General features: G+C 42.0%; 1 protein-coding gene across 7 annotated transcripts in view; it reads right to left on the bottom strand.

Annotated features, from left to right (window-relative positions):
- The window catches only part of SYNE2 (spectrin repeat containing nuclear envelope protein 2), a 189,988-nt gene that overhangs the window by 158,908 nt on the left and 14,109 nt on the right, over window positions 1-16,971 (bottom strand). For all 7 annotated transcript variants that reach the window (XM_068682523.1, XM_068682516.1, XM_068682522.1 and 4 more), the window contains exons 2-4: window positions 11,939-12,054; window positions 1,169-1,230; window positions 132-227 (exon numbers count right to left, since the gene is read on the bottom strand). In XM_068682523.1, coding sequence (XP_068538624.1) covers window positions 132-227; window positions 1,169-1,230; window positions 11,939-12,017 — 237 coding nt within the window. In that variant the 5' untranslated portion in view covers window positions 12,018-12,054. The remainder of the gene's footprint in view (window positions 1-131; window positions 228-1,168; window positions 1,231-11,938; window positions 12,055-16,971) is intronic.

The raw sequence follows: 16,971 nt of genomic DNA, 5'->3' as shown, positions 1-16,971 counted from the left end.
AAGATTAAGTTACTTGCAAATAGTTCTGTGACTCCAGAGGGATCGCTCCTAATCTCACAACTTAGCATATCCAAAATTCTCTTCTGGGTTTGACAAAGTATTGAGTTAATATTTGTATTGTTCTGCCTTACCAGATGTTGACCTGAAAGCACTTCCAACAGATCCAAAAGCATATGTCCTTGCTGTATGTCTGTATACAGGTCTGAGATAACAGAAGGAGGTGTATGCTGCAAAATAAATATTAGTGCTGGTCACACCATCTTTAGCCATTTTGAATTCACCACACTATAGAACACTGCAGATTGTTCTACTTTATAGTTAAAATAATATTGTTATCATCTTTTTGTTCACAATAAGCTGAAATACAAATACTGCATCTAATCAGCTATATCCTGCTCATTCTAACCCACTACTACATTTGTTTCTTATTCTCTCTTGCCCTGTCTCCGAGTTTTCTAAAAGTTATATTAGGCCTTATTTTCCAGTATTTGTTATATTTTTTGAGGAGGTATGTTGCAAAAAACAGTAGCTTTGTACAAAAGGAAAGTTATGAGCAGTGGTTAATTCATTTTTTGACTTCCTAATCAATGTACCCTGAGTACAAATTTGACTATAGGGCATAACTAAATCCTCACTCTTTTCACCCACTTGAAAACAACATAAACCTATCATGAGCTCAATGGCTTCTGCTCAAGTAGGAACCAAAACAGGACTTTTTACCTGAACAAGTCAGAGACCCAACATATGCTGCTCAAACTGCTTTGTGAATACACCTACACTACTAGGCCATCTGTCTTAATAAATACTAGTCCCATTAAACTCATGTTCTTGGACTGCATAACAGAAAAATACTTCTCTAAACACTGTAAAACTAATCATAAATATAGAACCTCATAAAACGCTGAGACATGTGCCACAATCTAGCAAAATGTTTCTACCCAGTGAGAAAGATACTGTCATCTACTTACAAACTCTCTCTTAAAAACCTCTTTGGATTACTACCAATGTAATACCTATTAAACAAATACTTTCCAGGAGTTTATTTTTCCAGACACTACCTAATATCTTTAATTAATTTTGTTTATTCCAAAAAAATGTCAATCTCCACAGAGCACATCTTAAACAAAAAGGCAAAAAGCATGTCTTTGCTGAAGAACACCATTCTTACCTTTGACAATATTGAATTTATCCAGGTAGTGAAGGTTTTCTTCTGAGTACACTCTCGTTGCACTGGGGAAAAAAAGAGAAGAAACAATGGTTAGTTAAAAATATATATATATATTTGTTTTTCTTTTTCAAAAAATCTAAGACCTCTTCTTCCAGATATGACACTAGATACAGTTTAGTATTAGTTTTCCTCAACTCTTATTTTCCTAGTGATATTTCCTTGTTTGCAGAGATGGTAACACAAGGATCTCTGCAACCGTCAGTGACTACTGGATGCAGCAAAAATCTCAGCAAATGCAAACAGTGGTGTGAACACATCATCCTACAGTGTAATCCATCTAGAATAACTCCATTCATTCCTAATTGCTTGTTAAAAAACTCAGAACAATCATCAGTACGACATCCATTCCTGTAACTCAAGAAAATGTGTGCATGGGGCTGGGTGATGAGACCAGGAGGGATGCTAGGGTTAGGTGATGCATGCACATCTGTAGGTGAAGCCATACAATGAGATGTCTTGGCTAGCTGAAGGGATGGATAGAGATATTAGGATGTTGTTGGGAAAATTACCCTCTAACAGCATTTATTTCACTAATAAATAGTGAAAAAGTGAAATAGGCCCTCCCTCGAGTACAGAGTGTGACCAGGCCACTCAGGGATCCAGCTCATCACCCAGGTCCTGTAGGCTGTTATGCAGTGAAAAAACTACCACCAGTTGTGAAGGGAGATAAAAATTATTTAAGCCGTGGTTTCAAAAACTGGAATATTTAAACCATTTCTCACACAAAAATACAATTCAGAAGTGGGGGAAGCCTTTCTCTGTGGTTTGTGGGTGGCAGAGATAAAGAAAATCTCTTTCTTTGCCTGGTTTCACTTCGCCGCAGATATCAAGCTGCTCATCCCGTTCCCCTGATAGCACAAAGGCTGAGCAGCACACAACCAGGCAAGCCCCCTGTGGTGGTTTTACTCGGGTGGGCAGCCGAGTTCCACCACGGCCGCTCTCTCATTCCCCCTCCTCAAAGAAGAAGGGGGAGAAAATACAACACAAAGAGCTCAAGGTTTGAGATAAGGATGATTTAATTAATATTGTGCAGCAGTAGACACAACACTGGAGTGATCCCAGTGCTGTTCTAGCTACAAGTGCAGAGCACAGCACTGTATGGGCTGCTGCAGGGAAAGTTAACTCCATCCCAGCCAGAGCCATCGCACGCCCCTATCTGCCTCCAGTCACATCCTGACCATCACACGATCCCTCCCAAGAAAGACGCCCTTCCCCGTCACCACAAAAAGCATAAGTCCCTGCTGTCAGTGTGCACACAAGCCCGAGGTAAGGGTGGTTGTTGCCACAGAGCTAACAGCCTTTCGACCTTCATTGCTAAGCCAGGAGCTGCACAGGCCCCACTGCCTGCACAACCCACAGCACGTCAGCACTGGCCATCCCAGTGGCTCTGTGCGTGAACACAACCTCTTTTTTTTTTTTTTTCTCCCCTTCCGCATCAGCTTTGACTGCAAGCATTAGGGTTGGCTGCTCAAAAAGCAGGCCAAAAAGCACTGCCTGCCCCAGGGACCTGCCTGGAGCTGCAGAAGGGCGGTCGTCTCCTCCCTCTTCCCTTCCCCCCTACCATGTGAATAAACACCCAGAAGGCTGCACTGGTTTCACACAGACACTACAAAGCACATCAAATAGACTATTAACTGAGGGAGGGCAAGCTTACACTGGTACAGGAGTCGATGTTTAGGCTGAAGCCACCACCTTCAGCCTGTGCCTGCCACACAGCCCACCCATGTGTCCCCTTCCCCTGCAGAGGCAGATGTCCGGCCTGGTCCCTCTGTGTGTGGCTACATGGCTGCCCCAGGCATGGCTCCTGCCCCTCCTGTCTGCTTGCCTCTAGCCTTCCCCTCAGGCAGTGAGGAGGCAAGGAGTGACTGGTGGGAGAGGTGGAAAGCAGACAGATAGCACGAGGCCTCTCCCTGATGCTCTGGGCAGCCAGGAGCAGAGGATGGGGCTTTGGGAGCTGCAATCAGCACAGTGCTGATGGGTGGTGGGATGCCAGCCCACTGCCTGGCTGGGGAGACATAAGAGGACATTATGTGTCTCACCATGGTGAGAAGCCAGGCCTGGGTGCAGCTCTAGCCTCACTTCATAGCTCCCTGAGGACTGGTGAATGGTGGGGAACGCTGAGTTAACACATCCCACTGCGGCAGACAGGCGACAAGAGACTCTGGGCAGGCAGTCAGCTTGCAAGAAGAAACTAATCTGGGGGGATCGGGTGAGGTTGAACAGCCTCTTCTGCCCCCAAAAATCATGCTCTTGCACAAAAAAAATAACATGAAGGGGTGTTTAACATTACAAGAGAAGTGCAAAACTGCTCAGCAATAGATATGTGTATTTGTGTAGGCCAGGATGGGTGAAATATACAAAATACATCAAGCACCTTGTGGGAAAAATAAAAACAAAAAACCCATCACTGCTCCGACCATAAAAATGAAATGCCACTTACAGGGAAGCACTACATGTTTAATGAGGCTCAGGGAATTTGGCAAAGACAAACCCAAGCCCTGGGTGGCTTCACATCAGCCAAGACGGCCTGTATGGCTCACCCAGTGCGAACTCGCAGTTTCATCAGCTGGCAGAGCGGAGAGAGCTGCTTAAGAAGATGGCAGCGTCCTGCTCCTAACCTTCCAGCTGACCCAAAGACCTCCTGGCTCACCAGGTGGGCGAACAGCAAGAAAAACGTTCCTGCATTATACGCATCAAGTGCTGTTGTGCATCTCAGAGCTGACAGGCCTTTTAACACTTCTCCTTTAATCTATAATACCACAGTCCTGAGGGAGCGTGAAGCAGTCGATTTCCCCTGCTTGCTCAACTGTTTTATGCTTCTTTTTAAGACATGGTGGCAAACAATAAGATCAGGGTAGTCTTAAAGACATGGACAAAAATGTGATCTCAAAATTTAGTTTTGTTTGGAAAACAGAAAGTTACTGCAAACATGCCACACAGGCCAGTCAGTATCACAATGCCAGCCTACAGGACATAAATAGCATGGAGCCAGTGCATTCGTGTTAGCACAGGATCCAACCACACCCTCTGCTTGAATACCCATGCAGGAGCCATTCCAATTACCTAATGAGTGATTATTGAGTAGCTGCGCTCAGTTTTATCAGGAAGGCAAGGCTGGTATTTCTGGCACTTGAAAAGGGGCAGAAAGCAAATATTAAATACTTTGCCTGACGTCAGTGACTCTCCAGCTGCAGCCCTTGCCAAAGGCTGCTACTGAACTTGCTTTTGGGTTTGGTAGTAGAAAGACCATCAGGATGAGGATATTTGGTCTTGTTTTGGTTGAATCTCTCCATGTTAGCATGCAGACACATTACAACACGTGGGCCAGATACTGCAAGTGTTGATTCACACAGGCGGCTCTCAGGCAAACATCTCACATGGCGAAAGTACAAAGCAGTTTCTTTGCTGCACACACCTAAGCGCAACTTACACCCCCATAACCCACAGCTGCTGCTTAATTCAAACATCAAGCTGCCTTTCTGGCAGCCTCAGCTGAAGCCTGGCTTGTTTTACTACCAAATAAAAATATATATCCACATGAATCAATAACAAAATTCAGTGCCTGCCAATACCTCCCCCGACGGCAGTGCAGCAGTCTCTCTCTTTCCATCTAGCCCACACAATGCAGCTCATTACAGATGTGTTTCTGGCACAGCAGCAGGCAGTTTTATTTCAATTTTCAGGCTGAGTGTATTTTCCCCTCCCAGCTACCCTGACTTTACTCCTCGGAGGCTCTAATGATTTAATCAAGGTCTCAAATTCTTATCTGTACCACGTGGTTAATTAATACGGATTTTTATTTTTATGAGGATGAATGGATTCTTTGTCAGGCCTTTTTATAGGACTCTAAGTGACCTTGGTTTTATCTTGTCCTAGTTTACAAGATATCAGTGACCCAGAACAGAAAAACTATCAAAAAATCCTGATCATTTACTTTACTTTGGGCCAAAATTCACCAAGACACAAAGCAGATCTGAGAGAACAAAATAAGAACCTGCTAATCTGGAAACATCCAAAGTCTATCACATTTCTCTCCACATTTTAAAGCTAATCTTCAGAACAACCCTTCAGAAAGGAATGACATAGAAGAAGTGTGTCACATAGACTAGCTGAAAATCAATAGGCTCTGCTGGACAATGACTATTTTATCCCGCAACAAGCTATCAGCCAGTGCTACAAAATAGGCTAATCGTTAAGAGCTGGAGCATGGGACATGACAGGGACTGCAGCAGGGACCACAGCAGTGCTGATTTCTCCCAGGAAAAAGAAGAGGAGGAGGCAGAAATGTCACCAGCCATGATTTGCTCTCAGCCTTCCTCTAAGACTGATACGGAAAAGCCAGAGTTAAAATTAACCTCCTCTCCACAGCTGCCCTTCATGCCTTCTTTCCTGACCTGGGAGATGGCTCCAAGGGAAACTGCTACCTCTCCCTCAGCAGCAAGCTGGGGGAAGCAAACCATGGCAGCGCAGATGTAGCCTGTCCGTCCATGCCTGTTAAAAAACATCAACAAACAGCTAAGAGGTTTTCTTCTATCATAAAGAAGTGGTACCTCACTGCCAGTGAACCATTCACAACTGCATGGCCTTTTTTCTTTTAAACTCAAGCAATTATTTGAAATTAATGAACACAACCCTGTCTGTCACCCTCCCATCTCTGCGTTTTGACAGATGGAATTACCACTTGTGTATGCTATTTTTGCATCTTCCTTCCACCCTTCAGGTCACCCAAGGCTACATACACAGGAGCAAGCAGTACAGCTCAATTGGAGCAAGAGATCAGAAGGTGGTCAGAAGCTGGAGCACCCACATGTGTCAGGGGAAGAAAGTTTGTACTCAGCCAGCTCTAGCTTGAATGCCCATAGGTAGCCGGGATATCTTTTGGAGCATATATTTCAGTTTCATCCAAAATAACCTTTTCCACACTCTTACAATTCAGCAAAATAAGCTAGAGGATGGCCAGCAGGGATAACTTGGAGAGCTCCTTCCAAACACCACTCCTACTTTATCTAAAACATCCAGCAGGTACATGAGTAAATGGTAGGAACTATCGGAAGGACTGCTACGTATTTGTCAGTAGGGAGAGAGGGTGAGGAATTCACCCCCAGCCCATTACATTGTTTCTTCTCTTTCAGCCCGTAACACAGCTTCATTTACAGCAGACAGGAAAGCAGGGGAAAAGGAGTTATTTCCAGCATTTATGTTCTGTAACATGGTGTTAAGCAATTAAAAACAAACACGGTATTTTTTTTTCCCCTCAAGATTAAGTGGTTTATCCAAAGCCCAATGAACGGGATGAAAATATTTCTACAGAAAAGGGTCTTTTCAAAACCAAATATTGTATAAGCTAATTAACTACTACGTGTCTGTGCAGCAAGCGGGACCTTTCCTTTCTATGCTATCTCCTTTCAACCTCCTTTTCCTTTTGAAAGCAAATTATCCAGTTTATCGAAAGTGTTGCTAACTCAGGAAGCCTGTTCGAACTGCATATTGTCCTCCTGGCTTTCTGAAATATTTTTGCTCCTCTCCCTGCCAGGATCCTGGAGCAGCTCTGAGTCACCGCTGTGTTTACTACAACAGCCCCCGAGGGAGGCACTGCAGTACTGGGGGGCACAGGCGGGGGCTGTAGGTGAAATTCTTCAAGAAAATAAGTCACATCATTTAGATATCAACACACCTTTACAGATATGGGCTTAAGTGGCTTTTCTAACATTTTTTTAAACAACTCAAGGTGGAGCAGGGACTTGAACGTAAGTGACCTTCAGCATCCTATAGTGGTGCCTCAGAAGCGACCCATTCCTTAGTCACCGTATTGCCAGTTTTTAACCAGTTATGCACCCAACAATGCCTTTAACAAATGGAAATGTATCTAACAGGGAACACATTTACCCAACATTTTTTTTTTTCATTAGGCAAGGTAAACAGACAGAAATAATACCCACGAGTGATTTTTTTTCAAGCCAGTCTCATGTGTTGGCTGCCTCTCCAGTGGCATCAGCCCCATCACATGCCGTGACGCTGCGCAGTTACGGGAACTGCAGACCAGCTCCTCACCCGGGCATTAACTGCAAAGTAAATTGCAGTGCAGCTCCTACGGGAACTTTTTGATTTGTAAAAGTCACCCTTGACAAACCATAAGCATGGACTTTTTTGATCATTCTGTTTTAAAAAAACAAGAAGCAACAACCAAATGTGTTCACCAGCCTCAACAGATGAAGCATAAAGCTGGAATGAAATTAAAAAAAAAAAAGGTTGGATAAGAATTCTTATTATCCCTGACCTCTGGAAGAATTAAGTGTGCCTCAGAGAGATATCCTCCTTTAAGTCAATTACTCGGAGATAAGTGAAATCTACTCCAAGTTCCACAATAAAATCCATACATACACATCACAGCATTTAATTTCAGTTGAAGAGAAAATGGATTTTTGATCATTCCTAATGGGTATGACCTAACTGCATGAGAATAGCATAATTTACTTATCTCATTAAACATTCTTCAAAAAGTCTCACCAGCCACTTTGTTATGCTATCCTTTGGGTTACAAACAGTAACGTGCACGCAGGTCAATAAGCAGAGCAAAAAATTAAGACCCCTGCAATTAATCAAACAGTCAAGTAAGTACATGCCCCAGACTCTGAGAGCTAAACACACACTCTTGTGTCTGAATTAGCTCAGCAAGTGTGCAAAGAAAATGGAAAACAACATTCTGCACAGGCTCAGTGGAAAAGGCCACACCTAGGGTCTGCTGTCCCAGGCAGGAAAGGGAAAGGATTCATGCATGGAAGGAAAGGTGAAGGTTGCATCGTCCCCAAGGTAAACAGATTTAAATCCTGAAGGCAAAAAATATCTCCTGCTCCAGAGCAGAACAAACCTGCTCACTTTCTGATGTAGTCACTCACCCATGAGTGGCTGCACAGTCCCCTCACTGCAGCCCCACGCTCACGCTCGTCAGCAAGCAGTGAAATATCTCCAACAGCTCTCAAAATGCCAAAAGCCCCTTGGACTTACCAATGTAGAAGTGTCTCTTCATTTCAGGTAGCTAAAAACTATTTTGGACCACAACTGAGCCTTTTCCATTTATAGAAGGCCGAGCACCAGGCTGGACACCTCTATGGGAGAAGTTATGGAAGGAGACACAGGACAGGACTCCTGCACTACTCCTGTGCTCATGGTCAGCGAGCCCCTGAGCTCCTGCCTGCTTCCTCAGTATCCGCAGAAAATGTGGCTTCAGGTTCCAAAGACATGACACAAAAGAGCATCTCTCTGGAAAGCATCCTCTGTTCACCAAAACATTTGCAGCCTACCTGGCAGGAGCAATCCTTCCCTTAAATATTTGCCCATAGAAGGCACCCAGAGCAAGTCCAGCTCCAAGCTTTTTGCCTGCACCGTTAGGTGGCTGTGAAAGGACACAAAACAGCTTTGCAGTTGCCCTAAGCTCTGCTGCATCAGAAAACTGGGAGAAAGCTGAAAGGTGCTGGAGGAAAGGGCACAAATTATATTGATCTTATTCTAATTTAATTTGATTATCTAGGAAAAAGGGAAGGAAAAAAAGAACAGAAAAAAATAAGGAGCCCAAGTCCTGACATCATGCAATTTCAGTTTTCTTGGCAAGGAAGAAGGGGGGGTAATTGTTTCTGTTCTGGCTGTTGAGATCATCTTGAAAAGTGGAAAAAAGAGCTATATATAAATCTTAAAAGATATATATATATAGAATCATAGAATCATAGAATATCCTGAGTTGGAAGTGACCCTTAAAGATCATCAAGTCCAACTCTTGACACCGCACAGGTCATATAAATACAGGTCATATATATAAAGGTTTATACTCTTGCTGCTCTTACTTCAGCCTCATAATTTTGCAACTACCATCATTTGAAAAACTCTAGAGTTGGGAACATTAGAAACCATATTGCTATAATTCCTTCACCTATTTTCTTCCTGTTTTTAAAGCTTCATTACATCTCCTTAAATATTTAGCTGGAAAGATGCATTAAGAACAAAATTGCATTTTTACTTCTGTTCCAGTGACTTTCTTTATTGTACACTATTTAAAAAAGTGAATGTTCATCCTTGAACGCTCTTCTACCTGAAAACCCACTAACAGAAATCCCACTAAAGCAGGTTTGTACAATTTTAAGCCACTGGCATTAATTTAATAGGCTTTGTATAATAATTAGATCTACTAAGAAGTAACCTCTTTATTATTTTAAGGTGGTGGTTCTTCCCCCCTTTCCTTCCTTTTCTTCCCAAAAGTGCACAGGTCTCCTCACAGAAGATTTTGACCTAAATCACAGTAAAATCTTATCTAAACAAACTGTTTGGTTTTACATACAGTAGGAAAAAAAAGCTAACCATTTTGTTACATTTTTTAGGCATGTAACTTCACAATTATCAAACTGAAGGGTTAATTAGAACAAGATCCACTGAATGTGCCAGACAAACATGGTAACACAGTAACTAGACGCCATTCAGAAATAATAGAAGATTGAAGAACTTAAATGTGGAATAAAATAAGAGCAATCCAGACTAAATCTCATGCCTACTTTTTTCTCCTGTGTCAACTATTTACACATAACTCCAGTTATGCTATTAACAATGAATATACTCTCAAGCTATAACCTAACAGCTTGAGAAGCAGACCATAACCAGTATTACAAACATCTTTAATCACCCACAAAGTGAGCTGCTTTTCAAGATAAGAGCAGCCTTTTCATGAATCTGACATTTCTCTAACATTTGTCCTGGTGAACCTGACGATTTACAGTAATCGAAGTCTGTCTGCTTTACAAATCTAATCCCAAGATTCTTATCACGTAAAAAACAAACAAACAAAACAAAACAAAACAAACACCACAAACAAATAAACAAACAAAACCAGCTTTTCATTGAGTGACCCTATTATTATCTGATCTTTTCTACTATAGATCCGCAGGTAGGTTTACTAATGGTTTCTGTACATCGTGTCAGGGAACATGTTTTCTGTGCTTCATCACAGCTGCATTTCCATTTGCCTGTTTGACCCAGACACATGCTGCAGCATCACTGCTCGATACAGATGTGTCTGCACCGTTTGTTGCATCTTCAGTAATTAGAAAAATTGCTTATGCCACTTCTAAGGGATCTCTCCAGCATCCAAGCACACACAGCTTGGCTCCAGATTTGCACTGTGTTCACGTCAGCATAGTCTAGGAGCTCAAATTATTACAGCATAGAAGTTTTATTTAGTCATTTCAATTTTAATAAGCAGGGCTCTTTTAATTTAGATATTGATCAAAAACCACTACTTTCACCCGACATATCTGACTTTTCAGAAAATAACATAATAATTTCAAAATAAAACTTTTGTCTTAAATCCCAAGTAACTAATTTGTTATCTGCTGCCTTAAAACTGGACAGTGTTTCCCAAACACATTTCATGACTACCAAAAGCTGAGATTGACAGGCACAAGAAATGTGTGTCTGTCTGTGCTTGGTGCTACAGCCAGTCTAGCTCCTGCTAGGAGTTTTTGCATGCTTTTCAGAAAACATAACACTAAAACAAATGGAAGAATATTCACCATTAAAGACATTTGGCTTTAGACCACTGTTAACACTCACTCATCAAAACACATGGCTTCAATGACAATATTAGTGCAAATATGGATTATAAGTGACTTGTAAGAATATTCTTTTGCACCATCTGTCTTAAGCATATTTACTCTCAACTAGGCACTATAGTCATTTCATTGAAAGTGATCTAAAAGGAAATAGCTCTGTGGAAACATGACTTAGCCCATCCATCCTAAAATAACCAGGCTTTAAACACATTGAAAACAGGCTTTCCAACAGTGCTCATCCTGCTGCCTAGACTAGACTCCCCGATAAAACGGCCATGAATATTTTCATGAGTACGTTCAGAGCAAAATTAGTCTTTCCAGGAAATTCTTATAGAATAAAATTAAACACAAGATTAAGGAAAATGCAGAAAGACTATGCGATAGGCCAGCTCTAATGCACTGATTAGCTCTAAATTGTACTGGTAGCTGCCATTAAAATAGAACAATTAAAAATCACTACACGAATGCTTGCTTCACTCAGTCAATAAGTGAAAGCAAATGAAAACAAGATACAGTTCATTGCAAATAAGGATGAATGATGAAAGACTTTGACCTGTAAGAAATTTGTTTAGAAGCCACAAAAATTTTCCGCTTGTTTTGGCCACAAGCTATCTTTCTACACGTGTATGTGATAAAGTAATAAGGTTGACAAATAAATAAAATGAAAAGAAATGAAACAAAATAGTACTGTAGTTAATAGCCTCATTAAGACAGCTCAGTGCAACCAACTAATTGTCAGCAAATTGAAAACAAGGAAACTAATCAAATACCACAAACGTTTTCATGCTGGCAATTCCCTTGAAAACAGTTTACAGTAACATGTATTCTGAGTAACAAAGCGTAAGAACCAGTGAGAACATCTGCACCAAAAAAGGCAACGGCTCTGAAAATACCATGAGAAAGTACTACGAGAGCTGTAATCTTTCATTTCTGAGCTGAAATGTTTTTCACCAAACAGGAACATCAGAAAAGAAACACTGACAAGAACAAACTCCACCGATCATAACACTAGTTTTATATTTTAACAGGTTTCTCAGAATTTCCTTCAACCTGTGCATGGTCACAGGTTTTACCAAAAACTCACATTAAAATGGCACAGAAAACTACAGTAACCTACCTTGCAGCGACAGATGGAGATCATCTATTTCGGAGGAAGCCTGCTCCTCTGTTGAGGGAGATGACTGCATTGATGCCATATTAAATCCTATGGAGATTCTTCACTCAATTTCCAAACTGAAATTTAAATAAATAAATAAATAGATTAATTAACCACTACAGTTTTACAGTAAAATTGCTGATATCGAAGATAAGGCATGCACAGAGACATGAGTTTTGTTTGGGCTTTTCTTCCCTTGGTTTCTGTAGCTCACATGTAATAAAGTGTTGTAATGTTCCTACTACATGAATCAAAATTTTTGTCCCTTGGCTCGCTCACTTTATTTTTGATGGGGGCCAGCAGTACTTCACAGCACAAACCACAGACTTAAGTGCACCTAGCCATCAAAACAAAAGCACTATGATTAGGAGAATTCAAACTCTGTCTCTTTCTTTAAGAAAGCCAGATTGACACAGGCACACAGTGCCTTCAGCAGATTTGCTGCTGACAAACCTCCAAGGTTTTCATCAAATCTTTGTACTTTTCTTCCTGCCCAAATGATTGTTGCAGAATGGAGGGAGAAGAAAAAAAAAAAAAAAAAGCAGAATCTGCAGATTCAGTTGAAATGAAAAAGCAGCAGTTAACACAAGTGGAGAATCACAACTGCTGATTCTACCTGGGACTTTTGTTACTTCTCATCCCCTATGAAGAAGTCTTTTTTTGTAGCTCCTCTATTTTCCTCTTCCTCGATACATTCCCTATCTCTAATGCAATTTGTGTGAATGATATGCCCTGACTTTCTTAAAAGTATAACACTATTTCTGCTCCTGCAGTAGTAATATTGTTCAATTTGCCACTGCAGGATACTGAACTAGAGGCTCTTTTTTTATGAAGAACTTTAAACAAGTTCAAAAATTAATAAAGCTGAAAATTAAATAAGTACTCAACTTAAGCAAGCTTTGTTACCTAGAAACCTGTACCCTTTCCTTCAGAAGAACTAGGATTAATACACCAGATGCTAGCAATTCATTCATACATCAAAATACAGAGTGTGAATAGATGAGTAAAGAAATACAACATTAAAGAATGCCGGTGAAATTTTCATTCAGTCCCTTGTGCATATATGAATCATGATGCAGTCTCTGGTTACTCCACTGTGTACTACTTTTCCTCACTCCCTGCACAGAAGGAAGACCACTCATTTAATGAGGAGCTATTCAATGCTTTGTTTTCCTCTTCCTGAACAATGCACGTCCTTGTGCTTTATTCAAAAGCTGCTTTGATGACAGGATTGCTAAGTTCCTCACAAGATTCTCTGTGGCATTCATCACCACAGTATCTGCACACTTGACAAACATCAGTCAATTCACGTTTACAGCACCTACTGAATCAGGGGTTATTGCCCACATTTTATCAATGACAAGCAAAGGTACAGAGAGAATAAAGGGGAAAAAAATTGCTAATTTGACTCCAGTTTTCCAGTGAAATAGATACTATTTCAAATGTACAAATACTGATTCCAACTGCGGATACACCGTTTCTGCAAGTCATCGCTAACTTAAGAGTAAAATTCAAGCCACTAGATACCAGAAAGGGGAGACCTAGCTGGGGTAGGTAAATACAGGAGCTATCTAGATAATCAGAGAAAAGGAAAAAGTAGTTTAGAAGAGTTTGGCTTGCTGATCCTAGCAAGAAGTGGAGGTAAAGGACTTCTTAATTTCTGGCAGGCACAAGAACAAAACGGTATAAATAAATCATGCCTTGAGGTTAGGATGGAAATCGGAAGAAAATTACTAAATACTGGGTTCTAACAAAGGCTCCCAACACATGCAACTGCCACAAAGGCCTTACATGATTTTAAGACTGGAATTGTTCAGAAATGGACAGCATGAAGTGGTTGCTTTTATGACAGGACACTGGTACTTGCAGTCATGGAGATCTCTCAGAAGCCTTCTGTTCCCAAGCTATGAGTTTCAAGTGAGACAACCAGAAAAAAACACAGTCAGTTGCCACTAATAGAAGTTGGGGGGTAAGTGCCAGAGCTAGCATCTCACAGGAACTCAGGGGAAGGTGTTGGACAAGAATCCAGTTCTCCCAGCAGCACTGCCTATGCCCAAGGCTATGCAATCTTTCCTGGGAAACTCCTTCCTTTTCCTCTCAAGATCAAGCAACACAAAAACAAATTCTAAAAATGCAAAATGTCAGGCAGCCCCAGTATTTTGTGGTTATCACGGTACGTCTTGAATTTGATTTTGTGATTGCCACCTGGAAGGCTACTAAGGAAGCAGAAAGAGCCAAATGGGGGGGTATGTAAGCAAAATCCAAACCACACCAGCAGACCTGTTGCTGTTTGCTCCCAGGGCACGGGCAGTTACCTGCATTCCCTGTGCCTTGAACTTTCCAGTGACATATATCACCTTCAGAGATATATAAGAAATAGAAAATACGGGGCAACAATGAATCCAGATGTGAAAGCAATGAGCTTGACTGAATTTGGACCTAAGGTGTTCTGGGTTTATGTAGCAAAGTTTTGGTTGCGGGGGGCTGCAGGGGTAGCTTCTGTGACAAGAATCCAGAAGCTGCCCCATGTTAGATACGGGTCAGTTTCAGACAGCTCCAAAAGGGACCCAATGCTGCAGAGAGCAGCAGCAGGTCCCCTGCGGCCTGTGGAGAGGCCCCTGGTGGAACAGGCTGTCCCCCTGCACCCATGGGTCCCACATGGAGCAGATCTCCACGCTGCAGCCCCCCCATGGGTGAAGGAGCCCCTGGTGGAACAGGTGGATGTGGCCTGGAGGAGGCTGCGGCCCCCGCAGGAGCAGGCCCCGGGCCGGAGCTGCAGCCCGTGGAGAGGAGCCCACGCAGGAGCACGGGGCCTGGGGGGAGCTGCTGCCCATGGGGGACCCGTGCTGGAGCAGTTTGCTCCTGGGGGGTGGACCCCATGGGACGAAGCCGTGTGGGAGCAGTGCTTGAAGAGTTCGGGAAGGACGGCATCCCATGGAAGGGACCCCATGTGGAGCAGGGGCAGGCAGGGACCATGAAGGAGCAGCGGAGATGAAGCATCAGGGACTGACCGCAGCCCCTATTCCCCATTCTGGGGGAGGAGGTGGAAGGTGGTTGGGAGAAAGGTCTTTAGTTTGTTTTTAGTTTCTCACTGCTCTAGCTTGTTAGTAATAGGCAATAAATTACATTAATCTCCCTATGCTGAGTCTTTTTTGCCTGTGACAAGAGCTGGTGATCAATCTCCCTTATCTTTATCTCAACCCTTGAACCTCTTCCATCATATTTTCTCCCCCTTTCCCTTTGAGGAAGGGGAGTGAGAGAGCAGTTGTGGTGAGGTTTGGCAGCCCCGCTTGGTAAAACCACCACATAAGGTTATAACTCAGATTGGGTGCCCATGTAAAGGAAGAGTGATAGGACTAGAAGCACACTGACACATCAGCATAAACTAGAAGCAAGTCCCAAAACTATGAACCAGCCCCTGCAGCTCTGGAGCATGCACTCAGTATCAGTTACAACGCGTTCTCTTTCCCTTTAACACAAGTTTATTCTCATTTTTAACCTTATTTTCAAGTAAACACTGCTTAAGGGTTTTCTTTTAACGGCATGCAGTGCAGCACAAAATCACCAATGGCAAAAACACGTTTAATGCATCCAGGTCTGAGATGGTGACATAGGCAGAGCCAAATCATGTTCACCTGCCTTGCATACTATTGAAGTCATTGGGAGAACAGTCCAGAGAAAAGGAATGGGATCTGGCACGCATCTTTTCCTATTATCGTAGAGGAATTTTCAAGAGCCATGAACAGCACTGATGGAAGTTTCAGGAAAAAAAAAAAAATGTAGTTTTAACGTTTCTGTGACCATTTCTCCTCTGTCCTTACCCCTTGCCAGCTACAGCAACCACACAGTAGATTTTACGTCCTTTTATGTCCTCGTATGGAACTTAATGTGATAGGGCCCCAATATCAATTCAGATCTCTGGACATTAAATTGGTAAAAGTTAATAAAGTTTTCAGGTTTTAAAGAAGAAACTATTTTAAGTTTAAAGCATTAATGCATTGAGCAGGGAATGTCGGACCAGATGACTTCCAGAGGTTCCTTTCAAGTAAATTATGGCACATGATCATAGAATACACATAAATGGAAAAAAAAAGCATATGCTCCTGTTCTGTTTTAAGGACAAACGAAGGCCTCCCTCTTTATCCAGCGAACAGAATACACTTACATATCTTATTTTTTTTTTAAAACATAAAAATTAACTCAACAAATCCTCAGTGCATCTTATAAAACTGCAGAGCTTTCACTGCCCTGAAACCATCCTTTCACTGCCTAACACAGCACACGCATCTTACCCTGCCTCCCATTCCTGCCCTGCCCCAGCAGAAGACTCCCCAGCTGCTTTGGAAGGGAAACGAACACACTGCTAGAGGACGTACCTGCAAGGATTAGTATTCTTTAAAAGGTACAAGGGGCAGATTGTCTGAGACGGGATTACATAGGGACAATAAGCTAGTCCCTTTGCCCTCCCGCCCAGAAATTCATTCAAATAAAGCATGTTAAGTGTAACTATATCACATCCACCTCCAAAGAGTTTAAAACTGTAAAATATTGGTAAAAATGCCTAGGAACATTTTTCATAGGGTTTACAAACTATCACCTTTTCTACTTCATATTTTAGTTGATTATATTGTTTTATAACAATTCGATGAACCTGCAGAGCTAAACCAAATCCTTCAGTCCCATGAAATACCAAATATATGTATCCATAGTGCTGAAAACAAAGTGCATGCTTTCAAATGAAAACATGACTTTTCAGGGAGATAAAACCAAAAGGTGAAGAGAATGCCCTTGTCTTTCCATCTTTCTGAAGAGTCTGGTGTTAATACAAGAAAGCGTTTAAGTGCTTACACCTTGGGATGGTCCATGAAATAAACTGTGAATAGCACAGAGCCACAGAAACAGCTCCAGGAATGCAGGGACCTCGTTTCCAATTGATTTGTTTCTTGTTGATTAACTTCAAATTAATTGCTCTTTAGCTGTTGTGTGAGCTCCTC

The sequence above is a fragment of the Anas acuta genome, chromosome 5, assembly GCF_963932015.1.
Source record: "Anas acuta chromosome 5, bAnaAcu1.1, whole genome shotgun sequence".
Lineage (NCBI taxonomy): Eukaryota > Metazoa > Chordata > Aves > Anseriformes > Anatidae > Anas > Anas acuta.
The sequence above is the reverse complement of the archived record's forward strand: the minus strand, read 5'-3'. Positions and strand labels throughout refer to the sequence as shown.